The following is a 27807-nucleotide window of genomic DNA, read 5'->3' as shown; positions in this document are numbered from 1 at the left end:
AAAAAACTTTACGTAAAATGAAATAATTCAACATTATTATACAAAAATATTTATTCCTTTATGTGATAATTATTAAAACGTACAAATATAAAACAAAATTCATAACAACATTATAAATGTGAGTGTCACCTGCAAACAACGTCTGGCCTGCCGATGACACCACGTTGGTGTCACCGGTTGTGAAAGTGTTGAGAGTAACAATATTTGAGATAATGTTATTAAGATATAAGATAATTTTCTGCTTATAGTGTTTAGTAATAAATAGATGTTAATACAAATACATACTTTCTTGTATATTAAATATATATAATTATAATACATGAATATGTTAATTAGTATAAAAATCTACGTTATACCTCACAAGTTACACCTATTTATAAATACAGTATAAGTTATAATGTCTTTTATTATAACATGTATAAAACGTAATAATTTCTGTTACAACTTATGCTTTATTTATATGTTAGTATCAATTGTAAGATATAACGTCGATCTTTAAACGAATTAACACATTTGTATCTTGTCACTAGGCTGTAAATGGCTACAACATATTACCTATTACAACTTCTAAATATTAATTCCCCGAATATTCTTTCACCTCTTTATTTGAAATTAGGTTAAACAAGTTCATATAAAACTGTAGCACAAGTTCGAAGCTTAAGCTTATGTCTTTTCAATATATTGGCAAAATTAGAGTACAAGAGTACTGTAAATTTCCGCGTGACGGTGATCAGTGTTGTAAAACTGATCCAACACATAACACTTCGCAAACACCGTCGTTAATACGATGCAACATCAAAGGAGTAACCGAATCTATCGACGAAGCGCATTGATGAAATTAACAGACTATCGCGCTATAAAGGTGGTTTATACCGACAATTAAAAGCTAACAGAAACCGGAGCGAGCAGTCTGAGCTTCTACGTAGACACACCGCTTTGCGCGTGTAATGACGCGGTGGTCGCGTAGTTCAATTACCAACGGCGTACTTCGGAAGAAAGAAATTCTGGGGTCATTGCGCGATCGATTAATGATTTAATGGCATTGACGGCCTACGATTAGTCTATCCAACCCCTGATCAAAGCAACGCGATCCACGTCACTTGCGATACAGTTTTACACCATACGAGAAACGTCTATGCATTAGCATGTTCCTATTAAAACGGCCGTCCCGCGACGCAACATTGCCGGCCCTCATTCCATCGTTCACTGCGATTCCGATGCTATTTCCATGCGAGTTTAATGCGACTGTACGTGGGCACAATCGTCCATTGTTTACTATAACACACATCACCGTGCGATGATTATGAGATTGCAGGATCCGTTATAGCTAACGAATACTAAATGTTATAGTCTCGTAAAGGAAACAGCAATTGTTCATATTTTGTGCTCTTTCGTCGCAGCACGTACACGTTTTCACCTAATAGTCTATATTGCAAGATAAAAAGTCTAAAAAGTATTTTTAGTATAAACTGTTTTTAGTATAAAACTGAGTATATTGATCTGGAAGAAACGTTAGAAGAATCTTAACCCTCTATGGGCCCGTGTAATTTACAGGTCACATTTAATTTATCGATATTTTACAAAATAATTATAGCTTTTTTCATGAGATGGCGAATAAATCTTAACTCTACGACGTTGTCAACACAACCAATGCTAGTATTCATGACCATTGCTAGGCTCATCAACCTGAAATAACGAAATAAATGCTGTGCAAACTCTCAGCAGTAAAACTACGCGAAAATATTTGTTTCAATTGATATTATTTGTGCTTTTTTCAGTGATTATCAAACTAAAAATAATGGACATAACAACTCTGGGTTAGTATATCAATAACAACCTATTTGTTTGCATTTCAATTTTCAATTTGTTACTGTTTTTGATGATACAGTTTTGTAACTTTGAGGTTACAGTGGCTTATTGTGGCTGATTTTGGCACATTTAGGATAAAGCTTGTGCATTGCAAAGATGAATACAAAATCCAATAGAAATAATAGAGGAATTAGAATTAGACGCATTAGCGGTTATAGATCCGATGATTCTTTATTAGATTCTGAGTCCGATGAAGATGTGGAGAAGTATTTCCCCGACGAAATTTCGTTGATAGGAACGACAAATTATAGTACTCAATCCTCGTCAGATGAGGAAGATACAGAACCACAAAAAATTGTTTGGCAACCACTATCACAGATGAATAATAATTGTTGCTATCGCCCTTGGAAAGGAGATTGCCCTAATGACCCCAAAGCAGTTTTATGGAATTCCACGTATGAGTTATTATACACAGACGTGCAAACTTTATAGACCGGTGTGACTTGAAAGTCACATAGTGAATATATCGCAGTAGAATTGTTTAGACACAAAAATTTGTTTTCATTTGCATATATAGGTTTATAATTTCTGATTTTTCGTTGCCACAATTTTTTTGCAGTTAAAACAATAATTCGGCCCATGGAGGATTAAATTGTGATGTATTATAGCCAATAAATTAGCATTATCAACAGATAAAATCATTTTCGACTTTAAGTAACTAATTTTAAAATATTAATTTTTATTTTCTACTTGTCTTTCGTGTCTTTCATGCAGAGAATATTCTTTTTATATAAATCTGGTGATATTTAATCGTTAATTGCAACCTTTCTACAACGATGACTAGAATATCCGCCATCCATTAGAACAGTACAGGATTCAATCGTAAAAGTTTGGAAAAATGTAAAATAATATTGTATCGGGCGACGAATAAAATTGTAAATCTTAATTTAGGTATCGAGAGTTTTGGCGATGAAAATAGCAACATGGACGCGAGACTAGAAACAGTTTGTCAGGAATAAATCGTGCGCGTTTAGTTATTCCGGTGGACCAATTAAAAACTCTGGTTCGCGAGCATTGATCGGAAGTACGGACAGGATACACTTTGATAGCAGACTACCGCCCGGCACACAATAACATCGCTGTGCCACCCGACCTTCTGGCGAAGCCAGCTGTGATGTAAGCGAACTGAGAGCTCAATTTTTCCAAACAGAAGCGATTTGTACCCGAAAGCCGTAACACCGTATACTGTGTGATGCTGGATCATCGAAGCACCGAGTCTCCAAAAATTGAAAACTCTATCAACGTGATCTGTCAACAATTATTACGCATTAATCTGTGATTAAATAACCGTATCCATTGTTCAACTATTCTTTTAGTTCATACATTTGTTATGAAAATGCAATCGCATTATAGTCAGTTATCTGTTCATTTTAACATAATTGTCAATTATTAAAATTTGTTGATTCGATATAGTTTTTTAACGTAAACGTGAACATTTATTTCTTGTTACGATTGTACACTTATTATTCTGATGACCCATAATTAGACTGTGGGTTTGATGCGTGTGTAAAAAAAAAACTTAATTTAATTAAAAATTATTTGAATACGTTTGATATTCAACATAATATTATTTTCTAAAAATTACCGTTGCTTTTTCACTCAGCTACATGATACGGAAACTTTTTAAAAATTATCATTCAACTAGTTTGAAAATAGAGCTTTTAGATTTCAAAAGCAGCCTAGAATCATTGCTATACGATTTTTTATTACAGAGATATAATAATTTAAATGTTAGCAAGTTTTTCTAGGAAAATCGAGCATTTCCGTTATTTTACACATCGGTGTGTAATTGATTAAAATCAAATTATTTCACGAATATAAGTCTGTGTCTACATTTAAATCTTGCACTAATATTTAATTGCGTCTCTTTAGCAATTTTAACTTTTAACCAATTTTACTTTTCAATTACTTTATCTCACTTTGCGATTCTAAACTGTTCAAACGAATTTCAACTTTTTGCAATTCCGTGTGGCCCCACTGATTAATATACCATGTTCTTTAATCTAATTTAGTTTTCTTCTTAAATTACGAATTCATTGTTAATTTGCATCTTTAATACATCGATATTTACTGCCATCAATTTTAACAACTTTTTGCATATCTAGATTAAAAGATCGATGTGGTTAAAATGAAAAGCAGTTGTATGAAGTACCATGATACGCGCCATCCATGTTACAATTTCTAACACCACGTGAGATTGCTATAAAATTTTATCGTACCCGCAAGAGCCGGCGAGAGCGTTACCTGATTACGAGCCTCACTCCAGCAATCCATCATTTTTATTTTGACAAATATTTCGACGTTTTATCAGGTCCGATACAAGACCGCCGGTCTACGGCAATCTACCATTCTGTAATGGAGAGTCCCATGACTAATTTCGGAAGATGCTAATATCCGTGGGAAACGGCAGACGGTCCCGGGTCCAGAATCTTGGCCGAGTTCCAAACTAGGCTTATACTTCGGCTTCATTTTCCTCGTAGCTCTAATAGCTACATGAATTGCAGAACCGATATCTATTTACTGTAAGCCCGTTAATTGCGCGAAACAGTATTCATAGTAATCTACACCGGCAGCGTTCGGACAATTTCAGAACACCGTTGCCGCGTTTAACACGTTGACTGCCTGCCCAACAACCATAGAAATTGCAGAACGACTAAGTAATTCATTTAACACGTTCACGCCGGGGTGACCCACCCGTGGGTCACACTTGACTGTTCCGTGGGGCGGCGTGACCCACTTGTGGGTCACGCGTTTTCAGAAAATCAGTCGTTAAAAAAATAAGTTGATTTTATTTTTTCTCAACATTACATATAAAAATTGAGTATTATAAACATTAACATTCAATATTTTAAATTAATAACAATTATTTATTTATATCTATGATAAGGTAGATCATTTTACCTACCTTTACACTTGTTGCAAGAAATGTGCGCTCAAAAAAACACTATGTCAGAACTGTTCCAATTTCGCATGTAGCGCGTTAGAAGCCTCGAACTGTTATAATTTCGCAATAAGCGTGTTCAAACACGCAACGATATTACCCCGCCCCACGAAGCGTAACGCGATAAGACAGTCCAGCCTCACGCGGAGAAACGTAGATTTTCGCCCCGGCGTGAACGTGTTAATGGAGCTAAAATTTATCGTGGCGGTCGCTTCTACAAGCCTCTTGGATCTAATAGGTCCGAAACGAAATTTGTCAGTCACTCGATGAATCAGGATGACAATCAACTGATTATATGTATACAAATAGTTGTTTAGTGGTCCATTAATCTCCGTATGCTCTTCTGGTGAATGCTTAATTAGTTCCTGCTTTGGATGCTATAAAAATTATCTCTTTTTGGTGCTGTATAATTTTTTTGTTTTAGCTATTGTTATTGTTCTATAATTGATTACGAACTTTTATGTTAAGTAAAATTCGTCAGTCGTACAAAATAAAAGTGAAATAAGGATGTGCTTTTTCTTTTAATAGTGTTGTGTCTCAATTGATTACAAATGGTGTAGCCAGATTCTTAAGTTTTTTATCTCTTCGTTGCTCTGTATTTACCTTACCCAATTTTACCATAAATGCATAAAGTCCGCGTCTAGTCATAATAAATTATTTTATAGTATCTAAAGGAAGATCGATATATCCATCTAGCTCATGGACTTTCCACCTGATAAAGAAGATTTTCATCTAGTATTCAAGCAATTTCGTTTTCTCCTTAAATTTGAACAATATTTTTGTTTTATAATTTTATATTTTAAACAAATGCATCGAATTATAGCGTAACCATAAAAAGGTTCGATGCATTTTTTTCAAATGTGATGTTATGATGGAAGTCGAACTTCAAGAGGAAACTAAATTATTCAATTGCAAGATGCATAAGACACTTGAATCTTTTTTACCAATCTAAATAATTAGAGAATAGTACATTGACGTTCCCCATTATTTTAATTTTTCTACCTCATTTATGTCATAAATATGTAAAGTTGTGTACGTATTCAAGCAAAATGAAACTTTCGGAAAACTTCGTATATTTTCATGATAAATATCCTAGATTTGGTGGTCCGAGGAACCCGCAAGAAGAAATATGTGGCTATAACTTTTTGCTGGCCGCTGAATAAAAGAAAAAGGGAAAAGTTGAGATGTACGGGTTAGCGAGAATCTTCGAAATGACCATTGTTGAACAGAAACGATTTTGTGTATTTTAATCAACTTATCGAATTTACATTTCTTTTATCAGCTTATTAATTTTAATTGTGGAAACCCCATAATTAGGCGGTGAAATATTGACACACGGCAGTTGAAAGCTGGATCGGAATTTCCCGAGTGTTAAATACGATTGTTTGTTAATCAGATATTTGGGAATTTCACGGTACCGCGTCAGATGGTTCTCACTACTGGGGTTTTTGGGCGGAAACCACACTCTTTTGGTAGATTTGGTAAATACCCTAACGTTTTGCAAACTCTGCGGTCTGGCCAGGAACCACACTGTCTAATTACACGCTGGTAATGCTTTTCTGAATTAGCTGCACTAATTGCAAAATCTAAAGATAACCTTTTTCAAAAACTACATAACTGAAAGTCTGAACGGTGAAAATTTAGAGAACCATTCGCTTTTTATTTATTTCTGCAATTGTTTAATTTGGAAGTAATACTCAATGAACGTCCTTTTCGTATTAATGATTATTGTACTGTTTTAGAAATGCATTATGTGAAGAGTAGAGTAGTAGTGGTTCTTGCATTCGAAAAGTCCCTTTAAAATTCCCACAATATGTTTTTAATCAATATCCACGCGAAATATATTCGGAATAATTTTAGAAATTATTTATTCGATTTCACTTCGTCTAATTCCATAAATCTTTAGTTTTCAGTCTCAGATTATATCCAACGATAAAGAAGAAAGATTTTTACTTTAATTTTAGATTGCATACTTGCAAGCATTTTATTGTACCACTTAACGAAACACAATAAAACGAAGAAATTAATGAAGCTCGAATACTGCTGCTGCGATATTTCTCGATAAATTCAAATTGGTTGAGAAAAATGTGAAGTTAGATATTACATCTATAACTTACGTTTAAAAAATATTTTTATTACGAAACCCAGTTTTGTATTGACATATCTGAATTGCCACGTGTGCTATTAGTAGAAGCATTAATTAACTTCCAATTAAAAACGGACGGAGAGAATTCGTAATCGTACACATGCACCAACACTGAAATTTTAAACCAGCAAAAATTTTGGAATACATCTTGTTCACGAAAAAGATTCCAGAAGTATTGTTCAAATCCTCACCTTTCTATGAGGCCCCGATGGTGGGCTTGTATGATAAAATAGAAATTGATTCCTTCTCGAATAGAGCCTTTAAATCGAATAGGAAGGTGCTCATAAATCGGGTCAGGAATCATTTACTTGATTTAGCAGACGTATTTCGCAATATGCTCGTTCGAGCATTAACCATTTCTACCGGCAGGGCCACAGCAAATAGGATGAGAATGTAACCCGATAAATCCGTCAATGGAACCATCGATACGTAGAAATTAGATATCAGTCCCCTCTGTTTTGTTACAATTTTCAACGTGACGAGTAATTGAAAATTAGGTAACGCAGACGAGAAATCCAATTATTTAAAATTCTGGTTGTTCACTGTTTTGCACTCGAAACCAGTTCAATTCTAAATTTAAAATGGTTTCTGAAAGCTATGGTATTTCCATTTTATACGACTCAGTTAGAGCATTTTTGCATACAGAATTGTAACAGTTACACTTTTAACAGTTTCTAAAATATAAATAAATATGATAGTATAAAAATTATTATGGAATGTGATATAACAATTTTTGTGGAAACAGTTAATTGCATTAAAAAACTGCGAATTTTTACGAAAAATATTAACCTTCTATGGGCCCGTGTAAATTTCAGGTCACATTTTAATTTGTCGACATTTTACAAAATAATTATAGCTTTTTTCATAAGATGACGCATAAATCTTAACTCTACGACGTTGGCAACACAAACCAATACTAGTATTCATGACCATTGCTAGGCTCATCAACTTGAAATAACAAAATAAATGCTGTGCAAACTGTCGGCAGTAAAACTACGCGAAACCATTTGATTCAATTGATATTATTTGTGCTTTTGTCAGTGATTATCAAACTAAAAATAGTGGACATAATAACTCTGGGTTTGTATATAAATAACAATGTATTTGTTTGCATTTCAATTTTCAATTTGTTACTGTTTTTGATGATACAGTTTTGTAACTTTGAGGTTACAGTGGACAATTGTGGCAGATTTTGGTATATTTAGGATAGAGCTTGTGCATTCTACCGTTTTCAAAATACATCATATACCCAAAGATGAATACAAAATCCAAGAGAAATAACCGAGGAATTAGAATTAGACGCATTAACGGTAATAGATGCGATGATTCTTTATTAGATTCTCAGTCCGATGAAGATGTGGTAGTATTTCCCCGACGAAATTTCGTTGATAGGAACGATAAATTATACTACTCAATCCTTGTCAGATGAGGAAGATACAGAACCACAAAAAATTGTTTGGCAACCACTATCACAGATGAATAATAATTGTTGCTATCGCCCTTGGAAAGGAGATTGCCCTAATGACCCCAAAGCAGTTTTATGGAATTCCACGTATGAGTTATTATACACAGACGTGCAAACTTTATAGAACGGTGTGACTTGAAAGTCACATAGTGAATATATCGTAATAAAATTGTTCAAACACAAAAATTTGTTTTCATTTGCATATATAGGTTTATAATTTCCGATTTTTCGTTCCCACAATTTTTTTGGAGTTAAAACAAAAATTTGGCCCATGAAATATGCCTAGCAAATTTAGCTAGTTGAAGATAATATCTTAGGAAATGTAGTACGATAGAGAACACGTTGTATTCTCAACGTATGTGAAGCTAAACGCTTCGCAAAATGTTCTGGCATACGACGCACTATGAAGTCATTGGTATGTTACAGGTCGTTTTCAGTTAGGCGTGATCGAGACAAGTGCTCTTCCGTCATTCGAACCTATATTATTGAAACGGTTGACGCTAATTTCCAGTAAAGAGATTATCGAGAATGCTGGCCACGTACCGGGTTGCTGAACATAGTAATGACTGCGTGCGGGAATATGCATAATCGCAATATGTAAACCATGCCGAACACCAGTAGGAGCCAAAACATTCTAAACCCCATATGGCACGGAATAGTTACGCGACTTCGAAACGTGATTGGCTACTCTATCAACCCTCATAGCTCACGTTATCAGGGAAACGTTATTGGTTCGCACGCAGGATTTAACAAACCTGCACGCGTATTACTCGCTTCATGATTTTCCTACGCGAGCGCGTAAATTTAAACATAAGCGTGACATTGAATAATCGAGGTAACTTAGCCGTGAGTTAACATAATAGGTTCACTTTTCTAAGCTCAAGAAATTTTGGCATGAAACAGTTAAAATTATTTTAGATCTACTCTTTACTCATTTCATACACCCTAAAATGATTAGCATAGTAGAAACTCATTTATACGAAGGTTTACTTTTGTAATATCCTGATAACAAAATATTTTATTATCTATCAATTTTATTCATGTTCTCAACTGGGCAATATTGTGACTAAATTAGGGCACGGAATTGGCCAGCATGCAACACGAGAATCGCGAGGTATTGCTCTCCGATGATTGCCTAAATACTGTACACACATACACAAATGTAAACTAATATGCACACGCACCTGAGGTGCTCCAAGCCGAAAGTGGCGACCACCGAGAGCGAGACGCGCGACGTGGGTCAGGGAGGCGTAGCCCTCGCTATATTCATATTGCGTGCTGGTTAATTCCGAGCTCTGATTTAAATAATATGATTAGAGTATGGAATGTTTGCATACCAGAATGTTTTAAAAATAAATATTCGGATAAGGGACTCTCAAATGTATTCCGATTGTTTTATGTCCTTGCTGATAATAATATTTTTCCATTAATAAACAAATATTTCTACAGAAATTCTACGTACGATATTTTCACATAATAAATAGATGACTAGATTAGCTATCACTTCTCCCTCATCATTTAATTATTCAATTCAATCTTAATAAAAATAATCATATACACAATTGTATCATCTTAATAAAAATAACCATAACCAGTCTTGCCATAATTGATCTGATGAATTGAGCGAGTATAAGTGGAAATGATTAATTGTACAGGAAAATAGAATAATGATGAGATAAATATTATAATGAACGATGAACTATTTATTATGTTCTATTATTTTTTTCTGCGTTTTTATCGAAGGTACTGATTTTGATCCATTTTTTGGATGTGAACAAATAGTTCTGTTTCTCGTTTCTAGAAAACGCAACGCTAAAAGTTTTAATGAAGTCTTATACAGTCATGGATTTCCTGCTCGTTAAGTAGCCTAAACATAAATTCCTTCACCATTTTCAGAGTATACGAAGAGTATACAAAATAAAGAATATATAAATGAGAGTATACAGAATAAAGCAAATAAAAAAAGTATATTCATTGCTCAAAAAGATCACTCGCATTTTGTTAATTTACGACTGAAAATTCGTTTATTTATTTATTAACGGGTGTTAACTCTATGGTACACAAAGTCAGCTGTATATCTCAGGTGGCACAATGTTTAATGTCAAGCTGAAACTTATGCTGTTCGTCTTATAAAAGAAGATAACTTCTTCATGATATTGCTTCGCTGGAACTGCAGGACGAAAGATACTTTTCAAGAGAACAATCCCGTCCACATAAAATTTTAAATTCCGTTCTTTCACGCGAAGCGTCGACTCCCACTCCCTCTTACGCAATATCCGTCAATCGAAGTGCTGTTTGTAAACTTTGGAAAATTCGCAACGAACGTTTCAGCGGGGGTCCTTCTATTTTCTATTTCGTGGCATACGTGTGAATACCGGTTACAACGGCCATACTCGATCGTTTCGATGAAATACATTTTTCCAGAGGTCGTGCTTGGAAATAGTCGAATGAACGTGGGCGATTACTGAGTGGGCCGAAAGAGACCGATCTGTTCCGGCGTATTCCCACAGGTTGAGAGATCCTTTCCAACAACGATTGATCCTCGCGGATCGAATCACTTCGGAGCGTGACCGGTTTTCTTTCACGAGGATAGATGAATTATATATATATGAGAAAAGCCTCCGCGGAAATAAACGTCGCAGAGAAAACGAGAAATTGATCGTGATTGCGATTAACCCTATAATGTCATGCCTGAATCATTATGAAGATCTGGAATGTGATCTACTAAATACACCCCCCTCCAAAATTATTTAAAAAACACTAACAGAAAATGTAATAATAGATTTGAATACCCGATAAGAAATTCTTATAATTTCTTCGATTTATTTCGAGCCTAATTTTCTGAAACTGTGACAAGCAGATTATATACATATGTAATATTTAACATATATGTATACTTATATACATATTTAATATTTAACATATTTAAATATACATGTATATTTAATAGTGTAATGAAAATAACGCTAATTTTATAAAAGGGAAATTTCTTTTATTTCTTTAAAATTTCTTTTTCGCCAATACATCTGCCACGTTTTCTTCACTTTCTTCTCAAATATTTGCCAAATCGGATATTTACCGCAGCAGCTTTGTGCTGGCACATACTTTAAAAATTGTATCTTGGCCAACATTTTGGGTCAAGTTACCCATGTCGCCCCGACGTATTACCACAGGCTGGACGGTTATTTCTCGAGAATAGATGAATTATAGGCCGTGAATGTCTCCGTGGGAAAAATGTTAAATGGAAAGCGAGAAATTGTTCGCGACTGCGATGAAACCCGTAAGCAGTGCCGCGTTCTCACGGGATTTTTATATTCGGCGGTACGGCTATTTCGGAAAACAAATATTAGCTCACGCGAAGGGCTCGCCCGCTTGAAAATTTCAAAGAAGAATTCTCCGATTCGCTGCCGTGACTTTTTAACGAGCAACCGCGCATAATAGCCTTAGAAGCTCGTACAACGGGCTTGGTGCCTGGTCGCGTATCTTTACAAGCTACAGCCGAGACAACGCGCGATTTTGCGCGAGAGCCTGGGACCAGGGCTTTTTAAAATGTACGTAACACTGCACAATGTACTTCTGCGCGAGGCTCGCTTACAAAGAGTTGCGCCCTCGCAAAAAAAGGCAAGCCCTCCAAAAATATCAACCCTTTACAATAAAATTGCGTGACCTCTCCTTTGAGCGTGACCCGCGACGAATGAAGTGTTAGTCACTTTTGAATATGTCGCGGCTTTAACAAGTGATCGAACTTCAAAGCCACTGTTGAAGCGTTGTAAATATTTGGCACAGTTCAAATGAGAATTCATATCTTTACTAGAAAGGACTTTAATTAATCTAAACCAGTGATACCACTATGAAATACTGTTATGGAAATGCTGCATTAAATGGACCAAAATATTCAATTTGGTTTCCCGTTGCCAATAAAAATAACTGCAGATTGTAATTCCATACGTTGGTTCGCCAATATGATCAGTGTATCTGTCTGTTTTAATTAAAGGAGATTAAATAAAGCCTTCCTTTCGCACAAATTGAATGCTCGAATGAAAAATACTTGCTTTCGCTCGTGCCAATAATTCATGACCCACACGATAACAAACAGCATGCATATACATGCAGTTAACTTAACGAGGGTATATGCATAAGATTGATCTGATGAAATCAAACAGAAAACATACCTTTGATGGGTAAAACCGAGCCACATTGCACGAAGAAAATAACTTTGATATTCAATACGGCTCGCGTGGGCGCTCCCCGTTAAAATGACAATCCGATTTCATTCGTAATTAAACATTTGAGAATGTTGTTCTTAGACTGCAAATATAAATTCGATTATAGCATATAAAATACCAATGAAAACTTGAATCAAATTTTATACAGATTTTAATCAAACTTTAATCGGTCTAGTCGTAAATCCCATAATGATTTATAACATTAAATACAGTAAAGCATTTATTCTTAAACTTTCTATTGCTTCCTATGGCAAGTAGTAAAAACAAAGCATGTATCGGACACGCGTCATTAAGTGTCTCACAAGCAGCTATACATATTAAAAATTGATTAGCCTGCAAAATTCTATTGAAAACTCGTATAATTTTTTAACACGTTGTTTTATTGCTGGAAAAGAGAAACTTTAGATACACAGTGTAGACATATGCGCAACACGCGTTCACGTGGAGAATAAATAAACGAGTTAATTGAATTTCGTGCAATGGTTACAATTCGTTCCCGTTGTCTCGATAATAAAATATGTAACAAGAAGATATTTCATTTCAAGGTATCAAATTTATTTTTTTCCCATGAAACTGTACCATTGGAGTGGTAGTTTTCTCAATAAATATTCGCTAACGCACGATGCTCTAAGAAACAGCATGAAAGGCAAGAGAATTATTTATAATAAGATTCGGTGCACAGAGGTAACGCTAAGCTTAAGTTTTATCGCTGGAACAAAAGATCAAACATCGCGCGAATCCTTTCCGAAGTTACTTTTGTCTAGCACTGTCTTAATTAATGGTCTGAATATCTCATGCTCTTTCTATACAGCTGCGAATACAGCAAAGACTGTTCTCCGCCTGTCACAAGAAAGTCATTCTCTTTGAAATCGCACGAGAATAGATGTTTATTTCCCCTTTCTAACGTTTTTCTCGGTAATGTTTGAATTACGCTTCACTAGTTATATGTAGAGCGATCCTAATATCCTGTATACCTTCACGAGGGATTTAAATCAACAATTTCATTCAACATTTATACTTTTTTCAAATGAAGAAAAATGCATCCACTTTAAAACGCCTTGCTATCCATATTCATTGGATGTTTTTTATTATAAAAATAATATTGCGTATTTTATGTATGTGCAGAGGGTTCATCAGCGAGTTGCAGATCTTTATGAAAAATAAAACGAATAGGAAATTCATCCATTTTTTAATCATTTCCCGTACGTTAAATATAATATTTTATAATTAGACTGCGGATCTTTCTGCAAAATAAAAATTGTTCGAGTTAATTTTGCGGAATATAGATTAGATTATATTTCTTTCTTTCTGTAAAATTACATTTTATTAAATGTTATCGGTAAATTATCCATGCGACGTGTGTTTAATGAAACGACACCGTTACGGATGTTTGCCAGCAAAAAATGATAAATGTTCGTAAAAATGGCAGGTCAGTTTTATACTTTACACGTCTATTGTATCGCAGTACAAATAAGAGAATTTTATCCAACGAACCATCGTTGCATAATTCAAACGTACATTACGATTGCAAGCTTGGCGACAATTCTTTCACTTTCAAGCGTCTGTCACGGCTGAAAGAATAAAGCAAGAATGAACACATTTGATTCAAAACTATATTACGTTAAAGTAGTAGATTCTGCAGAAAGCATGCCACGGTCGAAAACTCCAAGGACTCTCGGCATAGGCAAAAGTAAATTGAATAAGTGAAATAAAGCTTCTTCAGGTAGAGGCACATTTTGTAGAGAATTCCTTGTCCATAAGCTAACTGAATTGCAACCTAGGAGTGGCAGAGCTCTCGTGCACTTACACAATTTTCGTGCGTATTTTTAAATTGAACGTAATTATTTTTTAAATTTTTTGCTATTTTATAAATAAATTCATGTAAGTAAATAAACAATCTATGCTCGCAGTTATTATGTTCAAATTTAAAAATACTTTTTACGTTAATCTGTTATGTCTTCTTAATTTTATCGGGATATGAAAATCGCGATAATGTTTTAAAAATAACTGATGCTGTACAACTAAACTTTCCTATTTCACTTTGATCGAATACAGTGCTTTAATTTTATGATACGTTTGATGTAGTTGACGCGGCAGTCAATGTGTTAAACGTTGAATTTTCATTACGCATACACTCGTTTGACATGCCGTTTTCAAAGCGCGGCACATTTGAGGTCCTTTTTATTCTCAGTGTAATCCACGCACCGGCAACTATCTAAAGCACAAAAGAATCATTTCGAGCGCCCGTCCCGCGGTTTATGACACGTGCCCTCGAATTATGGAAATTGATATAAACCAGGGATCAGCTTTTATATCTCTTGGCTCCGCGAGCCATCAGATGTTTTGTTTATTACATTTCCATTGAATTCATAAACCGTGTTTAATCCGCTTTACATACGAGTTTTCAGTATCGACAGGTTTTTATACGACGCTTGCAAAGTGGTACGGAAACGGATTTGTTTTTGTATTATTTATTGGGTAGCGAAAATGAAATACGGCAGACGCTTGTTCAGGCTATTGCTTGCATCTGAAACGCTCGTTACTGAACTTGTTGTTATTTATTCAAAGTAGAAATATTGCGCGTCGATTACGAGATAGAGAAACTACGGAAACGTTAATTTTATTTCTTTCTTTGTAAGTAACATTTGTTGTTTTCCATATTTATTTATTGTCACCCAAACCACTTGATTTTTATCGACTACTATGACGTATTATGTTAATATAAGAGTGTTTCAAAAGACACTCACAAACCGGAAATGAGGGGTTCTTGAGGTCATTTGAAGTATCTTTTTCCTTAACCCAAATGCAATCTGTGACTTTGTTTACGATTTATTAACGAAAAACAGTGGCTAATGAGAGACGAAATTAGCTGACGCGATGCGGTCGAGCCAATCAACGAAACTGGACTTCGTCTGCTTGTTGACTTGGCCGCTTCTTATTGGTCACTGTTTTTCATTAATGATCTAAAGAAAAATATTTCTAAAATACTTTTGGGACACCCTTTACTCATTAATTTGATCTTATTTATGTATTTGATGAAGTTATTCGTTTTCCTTTTATTGTTTCTACTAACTCTCTTTCAGTTTTTGTCACAATTGAAATATAAATGAGTATAAATAAAGTAGAAATATAAATATAAGCAATAAATACTGCTAATTGAAAAGCACTCAGTACGCTTGTAAATTTTTAAATGCGCTTATGCTTTTAACAGCTTTTCACGTGGTTCAATCGAACGCAATTACATTAAGGTAATCACTTACCGTAGTTGCATTCCATTGACCTTGTTAGAATTATATCAAGATTCCGAGTTGCCGTAATAATCTTCGGCAATGCCATAGAACCAGCTGGTATAAGACAGGTCTCGTTTCAATCTAGTCAACAATGCGTTGAGGGAATGGTGATGAGCCAGTGAGTGGAAGTAAGATGGAAGCAAGCAATCAACCAATGAAACAATCGTAAGGTCGAGTTCACTAATCTGTATAATCGCATTAGAGCTATAACCACGGTTAAAGGAAGAAAATAACGCGCAGCTCGTGCGCAGTTAAGCGATCGTAATCTACTGGTGTAATGCGATTAGTATTGCCATTCTGAATATTGCATTTGGCGAAATAAAACAAGTAACAAAAAAACTGTAAAATTAGTGTAATATTAAGGAAATGGTTTTCAGCTTGCGCTTATGAGATATACAGGATGTTTCAGTTTTTAAGGTTCAAACTTTGTCAGTGTATTCTATGGCACAAAGTAAGAAAAAAATGTTATGTAAACATAGGTCATATAGGGCTTTATTAAGAAGTTATAACAAAAATTCGTTGCTTACCTAAGACCCTTAACGGTCCGCACTTGGCTTGGTTTTAGGGTACGTCAACTATTGGGACCTTTAGCTAAAATACTAAATCCAACAAATCTCATTAAAACAGAAAGTTTCGCTAAATCTGAAAAATAGCCTGAAGTCACGTCTGCACCGTAATCATAAACTGCACCCAAAACCAGCCACGGTACCCTGCCGCGATCCTTCGAATCCTTTACACTAACAGCTATTACTAGCGAAAATTCATTTAAATGTTTGATGACCTCGGTTAGTAAACATAGCTTATATAAACACACTGAAAAACACAATATTGTTGATCTAAGTAACAGCAAGTTGATTAGTATCCCTCTTTTGAATTTTTGTTACAAATTCTTAACAGAGCTCTATATGACCTATGTTTACATAATATTTTTTTCTTACTTTGTGCCATAGAATACACTGACAAAATTTGAACCTTAAAAACTGGGATACCCTGTATAATACTGTTCCCTTACTTTACATAAAAAATACAATTACAAAATTTGCCCAATTATTTGGTTCAATCTTTTGTATTCTGGTTTAAAGCGCCATTTACATAACAATTTTCGTTGAATCGAAATTGTCTGTATCTAAAGTAAATTTATTTTATTTTATTTAAAATGTGACTGACAAGTGTAATGGTTCAAATATTGCAAGAGATTATATATTTTATGTTTGTCATATCTAAGCAGAGTGAAGTGTTGGAAACGAAAATAGCAGTGAAAAATAAGAATGACATAATTCACTGCCGATCATAAAAGCTGTCCACCTCACCCTAATCACTCGGGACCGATGACATGCGCGTGAGATAGACAGTCATTATAACTGTCAATATATTCCATACCTTTTCTTTTAAGAAACGCGTCATAATACAGCGAGTGTCAAAAATTATGGATACAAACTGATGGGAAGTGATTTTATGAGTGAAGAAAGAATCGAAAACGTAAAATAAAGCTCGGATGAATTATATCTCATTTCAAAAAGAGAAAAGTTTAAATATAGTCGAATTCAAATAGATTCGCTAGACAGAATTGGATTTTCTGGGAAACGAGATTTGCAACGGCAAAAATTTCATTCCATACTTTTTTCTTATTTTCACATGCAAAATTTGATTATACCATTCGTATTGGGAGCTGACCAAATAGACGTGACTCATAACAAAATTTTTCATATTCGATTTTCTCGCAAACCAGATGTCAACTGATAAAATCTTATTCGATGTTTCCGGCTCTTTTTTTTTTATATGGAATACTGGTCGAATATAGCAGCTTTCATAGTTCAACAGGCTTTAACCTTTAACCGTTTCGTAGGATGTTTTTTTAATGTACAACTTCCGGTATAAATACATAATGCATAACGCATTTTTTAAAGTATTTATGCCAGGTTCAGATTAAAAAGTTTCAGAAACAGAAATTTTTTATTTATTCTTTTTTTGTTATTCCAAATAAGAAAGCGGAATTTAAAAAGAGATATTTTAGTCACTGTACAATAAACTTAATATTTAAAAAAATATTCAAGCCAGTAAATTCAATTTAAAAAAGTTATCGTGCTTTTAAAAATCGATCGAATACTTTTTAAAGATTGTAGAAACAGGATTAATAATTAGGGACATTCTATTAAAAATATTACTACACTTTTAAAATACTCTTTAAAATTATTGTTCAACCTACTGCCACTCATTGGACAAATATTGTAGAAGTTACAAAACATTTTGCTTGACAGATACTTTCACCGACAAGGATGATCGTTAACAGTTTATAAATCACTCTGCAATAATCAATTTTTAAAAAATTAAATTTCGAGACAAGCGTCTTTAACCCCTTTCCGTGCTATTTTCTTCATAGTTACAAGAATGAGCACTTTCTTCTACTGTAATAATTTCTTAGAAGGAAAAGGAAATATATTTATTGCGTTCGTCTACATTTAGTTAAATGGATAAATACCGGTGACAAGAGAACAAGCTTTTATTCTGGCTTAAATGAACGGAATAACATTTATATTTAACAAGATATTAATAGAGATCTGTATGACGAGCCAGACTCGTCAAAATACGGCAAGGGGTTAATATTCGGTGCTATAACTTTGGCAAACATACGAGCGTTCGGATGAATCTTTATCAAGAAAGTTCGCAAAGAAAAAGGCTCTTTGAATTGAAAAGAGGCGAATTGATCCGCTCGAGGTTAAAATGTTAGAGTGTCCTTAACACCTCGATCTTTATCGCAGTCTCGATGCCGATAAATGTTTCACGATGATTAATTGACCTTGTTTCGCCGCGGTGGAAGGGAGAAGTCAAAGTTTGACGCATAATTGCGAATTGAAAGCGGGTTAGCGGAGATTTGCCACAAGATTCGGCGCGCTCGTGCCGCTCGAGGGGGAATTCGCTTTAAAGTGCACAAAAGCATTCAGTGGCGCGCACCATCACACGAATTTCACGAAACCGTTCGAACACGAGTTCGTTCGATCGTACCGTGTGTATTGATTTGATCGAGTCGGCATGTTTCGCGCTCATAGAAATCCAATCAGTGGATCGATAAAGGAGACGCGCGAGTATCGCGAAATGTTCTTTTTAAGTCGCCCATAGAACATCCAGCCTCCGGTCTTAACATATCCTTTGGGGTTTAAAAGAGATACTTTTTCGGCGTGCGTGGAATACGTAAAGGCGATCGGCAGAAAAAGAGCCTCGATAAATCAGAGAACAAATACCAGAATCGGAGATAGTATCGAGGGACGTTTGGAAAGCGGAGATTCGAGAGCAGAAAGGATGTCTTATCTGTCATAAACCTCGACAAAGTCACATATACCATTGGCGAGCAGAAACTCGACCGAAAGGAGGGCCAGGAGGGTCTCGAAGTTTTCGGTATTAAACGAATACAGCGATAAACCTAACACCGTTTTCGGGATAAAACATTCGCCGGATAAAGTTCTTCGAACGGAACGGATTCGTCGTAATAGAAGATTTTATAGCATTATGGAGTGTTTAAACCGGATCAATCATTTGGAAGTCAGTTCGGGCTGAATTTATGACGACGAGAATTAGGTTAACAGTGAATGCTGCGACTTCTGCTTGGACAGAGCATTATAGCCGAAAGTCGGGTGTACAGGGTGTTTAAAAAATCACTCGCAATCGGGAAACGAGGGGTTCCTGTGGTCATTTGAAGTAACCTTTTTCTTTGCGAAAATTCAATTCACGGTTTTGTTTCGAGTTATTAACGAAAAATGTAATAAAGAGAGAGTGGTTTATAAAATTTTAAGTAATTATGTGAATTATTTTAATTATTATTTTCATTATGAAAACAATGAAAACACTGCTGTTGCATTCTTTTGAACTCAAGAAAATTATTCAGGAATTAAATGAATTTCTATAAAGCTACGTATCCTATACTCCCAGAGAAAAAGATAGCACACGCGTGCTATCTTTAATTTGTCGCGTTCTAATTATGGTACAGGAAATGTGCCAATGATGCAGAAAGACTACTTCCTACTGATATGTAAACATTATCTATATTGGAATTTCTACGAGATATCCTCTTAGGAAGAATGGAAACATACAAGTAGACAGAGACAAAATGATAGCACACACAAGGGTTATTTTTCATTCAGTGTCGAGTACTCGTACCGATAGGACGTATCTGTTTACAGTGTGCGAGTGCCCAAGCAAATTCATAGTAGACAATTGCCGTTACTAAGTGTATGTTAATGAGTGCCTTTACTTGAAAAATATTGTGCAAACCGATGAGTGGTGGTAGTAACCATCCAGAGGAGATGATTTCTGAGTACAGGGATCACCCCTCCAACTCGCAAACACAAAAACTCCAAGAAACCCAACCGGATCCAGAATCAAAAATCGATCGAAAATCATACGCTTCAATGGCCACCAATAACAGCTTTCCAAAGAGAGACCAAGCCATAACCATAGAATCAATTGAGGGAACACCAGTTAAAGAATATGCAACCGCAATAGGAAAAATAATAAACCCTAACGCTATTCGATTTATCTCAGCGATCTCAAATAATAGAATATGTATCTACCTAGACTCGAAAAACACTGTCACAGAACTCATAAACAAGCAACCAAGAATCACCATCAACAATACCCAGGTGGAAATAAAACCTCTAATTACACCATCTCAACGTATCATATTATCGAATGTATCACCAACGATCCCACATGAAATTATTGAAAAGTTTTTCAAACAAAACAACGTCAGAATGACATCAAAAATATCATTCCTAAGAGCAGGTCTCCAAGAACCGTGCTACACACACGTTTTAAGTTTCGAGAGACAAGTGTATGTAAACCCAGAAGATACAGGAAAAATTCCTGAGTCATTCACTGTTATCCACGACAAAAGACAATATGGAATAAACGCCACCAGGGACAAATTAAATTGTTTCCGATTTAATCAAGAAGGACACGTAGCAAAAGTATACCCGAAGAATGACGAATCTACCACAAGAAGTACAGACTCACAGTACAGCGACACAGAAGATGAACACATTGAGACGGAGACAATAACCAAAGACCTAAGCGAAGGCATCCCGACTCAGGAACCGCTGTTAGAACCGACTGAACTGCCACAACAAATTACGGATACAAATACAGGTAATAAACGAGATCTCTCAACGTCAACGGTAAGTTCCGTGCACATTAAAAATACCAACGATTTCAAAATCCCGACAGCTACCCAAATACCCACCAAAGAAAAAAGCAAAGTCAAACGTAAAACAATAAAAAACTACTCGGAAAAAAAAATTGAGGATATGCTCAAACCAGCAAAAAACATAATACACGACCCACAAGAAAATTTCCCATTAAATATCTCCCAACTATACAGCTTCTTAGGGAAGGCATTTGGATCTACATATCCCACTAAAATAGCGCTCGAATATACTCAAGATATACCAGCACTAATTGCAATGCTGATAAGAATCTACGCTAACTTACCAAAAAGAAGCGTAAAAAAGAAAATATACAGAGTTACAAAAAGACTTACAAACGAACTACCACCAGAAAAAAAATGCAAGATAAAAATCAACCTTTAAGCTGTACACCAGTTTCAACAGATTGTGAATCCGAAAACAAATACCGAGATCTTTCAACACATTCCATTACCAACTCTGATCCAAATAACATAGAAAACTCAATTAAACAGCTGATATCCATTATAAAACATGCAGCAGACAATTCCATACCAAAAACAGCACCAAACACAAATAAAAAACACAACACAGTTCCCTGGTGGAACAAAGAATGCGAAACAGCAACGAAGGAAGCCAAACATGCGTTCAACAGACACAAGAAACATCCAACAACCGAAAACTTAATAAAGTTTAAAAAACTCAGAGCAATAGCGAGAAAAACAATAAAACAAAATAAAAAACAGTCCTGGCTAGACTTCCTAAACACTATGTGAAGAATGCAACACCCAAATGACAACGGACCATCTAATCTTAAACTGCCGAAAATACAATTCACTGCGCATCAAACACAAACTAAACCCACAAGTTGTGCAAGTTATTTAAGATTAATAAAAAACCAAATTGATAAGTATGCACGTGATCCAGCAAGATAATGCTGCCGTGTACGCGGCAAAAATTGTTCATGAATATTTTTCAAAAGAGATAATTCCTGTTCTGGAATGGCCGGCGTGCTCCCCGAACTTAAATATCACTGAGAATTATTGGGGATTATTATTAAGAGCTATCTACGCAGAAGATGGACAATTTGAAAATTTAAATGACTTAAAAATCAGTATTAAAGGGGAATGGAAAAATGTATCACAATCTTCAATTAAAGTGCTGTATAAGTCCTTATTAAAAAGAACGATAAAAGTAATTGATAACCACGGAGGTTCCACACATTATTAAACACAGGTACAGTTATATCGTTTTCATGTTTGCCTATTTTAAATTTATATAATATGGAATATTTTTCAAATGTGCTATCATTTTGTCTGTATTCATTTGGGTATTTTTATTTTTACGAGAAGAATTCGTTGAAGAAAAGTCAATAAAAATTATGTTTATATATTAGTAGAAGGTAGTCTTTCCTATACCATAATTATAACGCGAGAAATTAAAGATAGCACGCGTGTGTTATCTTTTTCCTTGGAAGTGTACATTGATTCAGACAATTTTTATTCCTTATAAAAATCCGCTTAAAAAATTGTTTCCTAATAATTTATGTGTAAGAATTTCCTAGATCCCCGAATGTTCACGAATCGATCCTTGAATCGATCCACGACTCGATATAAATAAACTTATAAATTTCATCGATCGCTTACAGACTTTGAAGTATCGCAGCAGATATTTTTTTGTGAAATGGATCACCAGATTCGCATGAATAATTGAATTTCCGAAGCAGGATCATGTCAGTAGAAATGAATATGCGAAAAGTACTGTACCATAAACCGACTTTTTCGTGAGATTAAAGTTCCCAATGTAATCTGAAGAATAATCTATATAATCGAAACGCGCTAGAAAATGCATAATGCAGCGAAATGCAGCGTGCATAAATCAGCTTAATAATTCAATTAATAAATACCGATATCGAATAAATTGTAAATCGGCTTACACCTTTCAAGCGGGTAAATCATTGAACTCGGCAAAATCCGTATCGAATGAAAATACGCGGAAAGGGATCATTTAACTGATTCTTTTTCTTCGCGCAGTCTAGATTCAGATCTTATTTAAAAGTTTTGTAAAGTACAATTACGGATTACGGCGATGCGATCTGTTTAAATGGTATTGGCATTCGCACTTTGGAAAGAGTTACTGCTTCCTTAAACAAGATAAAGGTAGAGGCATTATTTTTATATCGCGCTTGCAAAAAATTTATTCTATCTAATTCTAATCAAAATGAAGAAATGAGAAAAGTAACAATAATTTCAGCAATAATAGGGAACTTCGATCTTGTACCCTATGATTTCATTCACAGTTACGTTGATTAACAATTGCTTATAAATTCCTAGCTGAGAAAAGCTATATTTATTTTTATATTCTTTTTTAAAAATTTCTATTTAATTTAATCTCCACAATTTTTTAATTGTCTAAATAAACTTGACTTAATTTTAATTTCTGTAAAATAACATATGAAAATGAACATTAGCATAGTTTTATTAATAAGATTCTTCTTATCATTTTGTTATATCGTAAGTAAACTAAACCTGTATTTCTTATTATATTTTTCAACTTTAGATACTTTCTAAATACATTGTTTTTATATTTTTTAATATTGCAAAATTCTGGAGATGTATGTTTTAAAAAACCACTTCTTAGATCATTCAAAGAGTTGTTTCGTATTTAAACAAAAATTCTTTTCGTAAATATATTAAAAAATTAATTATTTTAACCAAACATTGGACTTCCACAAGCATAAGATTTCAAAGTTACCAGAAAAATGTGAAAAAGTTTTTTTTCTCTACTCTAAACATTTCTAAAATCGTCTTTCACTTTCTCGCGACAATATGAAACAATTGTCCTGTGAAGAACATACGCGACCAATATGTCCCAAATTTTTCTTTCATTTTGGCGGTAGTGGTTTCTTTAGAAGAAACAGTCCTCTCGAATCTGCTTCCCTTCTGGAAGCAAGTTCCTCTACACCCACGAAAAGTTTTATTCCTTCTAACGCTTGAACGGCGCTCGAACGGCCGAGATCAAAGGGAATGATAAAAGCGGGATAATAAATAACGGGATGAGGATTTTCGTAAAACTGTTAGATAGAAATGAGGCTTAGGGAGAAGGTTGGATCGTCTTGTGGAAATTAGCGACGGAATATCACACGGCCCGGATAACAGATCCTCAATTACAACAGATATTATCGTACAGCTTTCGCTGGAATCGTCAGACCTCTGGCTGCCCTTTTTACAACATCGGAAACTGCGGCTATAAAACAACCCTAAGGTCGTGTTCTATTCGAACACCTCGGAACCTTTGTGGTTTTTTCGTCTACAATTTAGTTCGTTTATCAACCTCCAACGTTTCAATGGAATCTGTTGAAATTGAAGAGACCTGAATATTTTAAATTATACAGGGTGTCCCGGAAATCCTAGTACAACCGGGCTGGGGGTGATTCTACATAAAAAAAGAAGAAAATATTTTGGTATAACATTTTTTCATCTGGAGCTCCGTTTTCGTGATAATCGACTTCAAAGTTCGTTCAACTTATATCAAGTCCCATCAAAGAACAATTTCATAGCATGAACGGTATTTCAAATGTTACACATTTGAAACATAAGATTACTGAGGCATTCAAAAAATTAAAAAGAGATAACAACTTACAATCTGTCCAGATGTCATTAATTCATCGAGCAAACCTATGTATGCAGCAGCGAGGAGGATATTTTCAACAATTATTGTAGCATTGTAATAGTAAGTAGTAAAAAAAATAAAAAATGAGTAATCAGTAGACATATCTTCTATTGTTTCAACCGCACAATTATCACTGTTTGTAAACACTATCCCGGACAGAGACAAGCAAATTGGATTAAATGGTTTACAAGTTGAATGAACTTTGAAGTGGATTATTACGAAAACGGAGCACCGGATGAAAAAATGTTATACCAAAATATTTTCTTCCCTTTTGACGTAGAATCGCCCCCTGTCCGGTTATACTACGATTTCCGGCACACCCCGTATAACGATCCTTTGTACTTTGAATGGCTGTACAAAAGTTTATGCAACTCTAAAGCAGCAAATATCAATGTCTATTGAAAATTGATACTTTGATACCTGAATGAAGAGTAAGAAGTTACGATATATAAATTACTCGAGTACGTGGGAAAAATAAAAGAACAACATACTTTCGCCTCGTTTTGGCAAAAAATTAAGATCAGGTTATTATTAAAATTTATTAAAATTAAAATTAAAAACATGACTGGTATGTGACTTCAAAGATACACTAAGCTATTATATAGGTTTAATCAAACTGATTAGCTACATAAAAGGGTGTATGATTTATCAAGTTTTAAATTACAGCTTTACAAATGCATAATTTGTTAAAAAAAAAACAGTTTCTGCAAATATTTGACATTTGAATTGATTCTATTAAAGGAACGAATTTGATTTATTAAAAAGATTTGTTTGCAGTATACAACAAGGAAGCGAATCACGATTAATATTTATTACGTATTTACTTTGATTAAGAGACTTCGCCGAGTTCTAAAGCAGAGAATTATATTTCACTTCAAGAAAATAATTGCCGCGGGTGACTTGGAACATTGACGGGAACTGAGTACGATCAATTGCAAAAGTTACAGTTTTGAAGCGAAGGGTGTTGGAAGATAGAAATCAGGAGAAGCTGGCACTTGAAATGAAATGCGAACGCAGGATGAGTCGAGATAAAGGGCGAATGAAATACTTACTAGCGATAAGGGATGTGACGTAACGTCGTGGGAATTTCCCTCTTGGTTTTGTTATTAGAATATCTAGATAAAGGGAATAGTCATACTTGAGAACTGTATTTTGTTGTTGCGTCTAAATAACTTCACAATGAAATCGTTAATAGCTGTAGCAGTCGCATTAAGAACGGCGTTAAAATAAGAAAAAAAACCACAAATCAATTATCATGATTTCATTTAATCATTATTGTTTCCATAGAGATTCATCGAATTACAAAAATACATAAATAGTTATTATCGAAATTATTTAAAAATGTTCACTGAAACGTTAAATTATCAAACATTAAATTAAAAGTACAATTCTACTACGAACTTCAAATCTCAAGTAATAATTTCCACCTTTCTTCGTCAAACACTCAACTATAATATTGTTTAAAAAGGCAATGTAATATCTTTGGACAATCCAGTATACACTTCTTTACAAAAGTATTACTTTTTAAATTCTATAGCATCGTATCGTTGACAGTGTGCATATATTAAGTTATAAGTGTTTGTCAGTTACGCAATTAGTTCACACATTTATTATTGCATTTTATTCAATAAAAACGTATAATCAGTTCATTTCGTACGCAATTAGTTCGAGTTTAGTGCAATATTTAATTTTCTTTTTTAAAATTCACGTTATTTTTATTATAATATAACAATATATACACATAAAATATACGAAATACCATAAAATAACATACAAAAAATCGTCCGTGCACAGCCAGCTTTATTCGTTAATAACTCGTTAACAAAGCCGCGGATTGCATTTCGGCAAAGGAAAAGGTTACTTGAAATGGCTTCAGGAACCCCTCATTTCACGGAGTATGTATAATTTAGAAACACCCTGTATGTATAGATAATATGTACTTGTTACAGTATCGCGCAATTAACTTTGAAATAAATTGAAGGAATTATAAGAATTTCTTATCGATTTCTCTAATTCATTTAATCTTCTGCGAGTGTCCTAATACTTTTGGAGGGGAGTGTGCGTTCTACAAACTAAATGGCTAATCTCATTACGGAGCTGCTCACAAGATGAACGATACAGTGCATAAACGCCAGCTACGTTTTAGAGTCATTTTTCAATTGCCAAGAGCTATTTTATTTATGACGCGAATAAGCCAGCACCGTCTTCAGGTATTGCACGTCGGAGAATATTTCGGAACATTCGTAAATGTTGGGGAATGAATAAAAGACTTGGAGCAGTGCGGAGGATTCTGGCAACTATTTGGATAGCGACATCGGTAGCGCCTGTAAAAGCTGTGATTCGTTGAAAGCGATAAATAAAGCTGGAAGACCAGCATCCGTCTCCGGCGATTTCCACCGTCTGAACGATGCTCTTACGTGGATGATTTTGTCAACGTAAATACAGTTTACAATTCCAGGCCACGGTGCACTGGGCGATATCCTCTCGACTACGCATCCGGTGCCTTTTAATTTCGCAGCGATAATTCTTCGTTCGCGGACAGGCGAAGCTATTGAGACCTCCGGTTAGTTGTTACATCGACGTTCTATGCAATACACGAAAGAAATCGATAGTTCCATTGTTTTGAAAATTAATTCGTCTCCCTGTAATGTAATTATACTCTATAGTAACATGTTCCTATGAAAATTATTCGTTGTATCGTCGCATTAAATTTCACTGTCTACGAATCGCGTATTTTGTCTTGTGTCAGTTGTGTAGAAAATCGGAAAAATATTTATTGTTTAATGTATAGTACTGTTAATGTATCTACATATCTACCTATTATCTACTTGCGAAGATTATTCAAGAAGAAATGTACATTTACCGCCTATTTCTTACAAGATAGAAACACGAGATCTGTTACTCAAATTACAGTAAACATAAATTAACTATTACCGACGGACGACGCGGGTCTTTGTCAGTCCTATGTTTCTGATGCGCGCGATCCTAGTCCCGCTGTCTATTGTCTCTCTTCCATGCAGCGTC

The 27807-nt window shown here is 34.8% G+C and overlaps 2 protein-coding genes across 4 annotated transcripts in view; one reads left to right on the top strand and one right to left on the bottom strand.

Moving 5' to 3' along the window:
- LOC144478911 (tachykinin-like peptides receptor 99D) overlaps positions 1-27807 on the bottom strand; it is a 131164-nt gene that overhangs the window by 78281 nt on the left and 25076 nt on the right. For 2 of the 3 annotated variants that reach the window (XM_078197285.1, XM_078197283.1), the window contains exon 1: positions 4775-4862. The exons of the other annotated variant lie outside the window; for it this stretch is intronic. The gene's annotated coding sequence lies outside the window, so the exon portion shown is untranslated. Of the gene's footprint in view, positions 1-4774; positions 4863-27807 lie in introns of those variants that run through there. 3 annotated transcript variants of the gene reach the window in all.
- The window catches only part of LOC144478913 (uncharacterized), a 43857-nt gene continuing 36135 nt past the window's right edge, over positions 20086-27807 (top strand). Inside the window, exon 1 of the mRNA XM_078197286.1 lies at positions 20086-22347. Coding sequence (XP_078053412.1) covers positions 20206-21516 — 1311 coding nt within the window. The 5' untranslated portion in view covers positions 20086-20205 and the 3' untranslated portion in view covers positions 21517-22347. The remainder of the gene's footprint in view (positions 22348-27807) is intronic.

This window comes from Augochlora pura, chromosome 3 (genome assembly GCF_028453695.1).
Source record: "Augochlora pura isolate Apur16 chromosome 3, APUR_v2.2.1, whole genome shotgun sequence".
NCBI lineage: Eukaryota > Metazoa > Arthropoda > Insecta > Hymenoptera > Halictidae > Augochlora > Augochlora pura.
The sequence above is the reverse complement of the archived record's forward strand: the minus strand, read 5'-3'. Positions and strand labels throughout refer to the sequence as shown.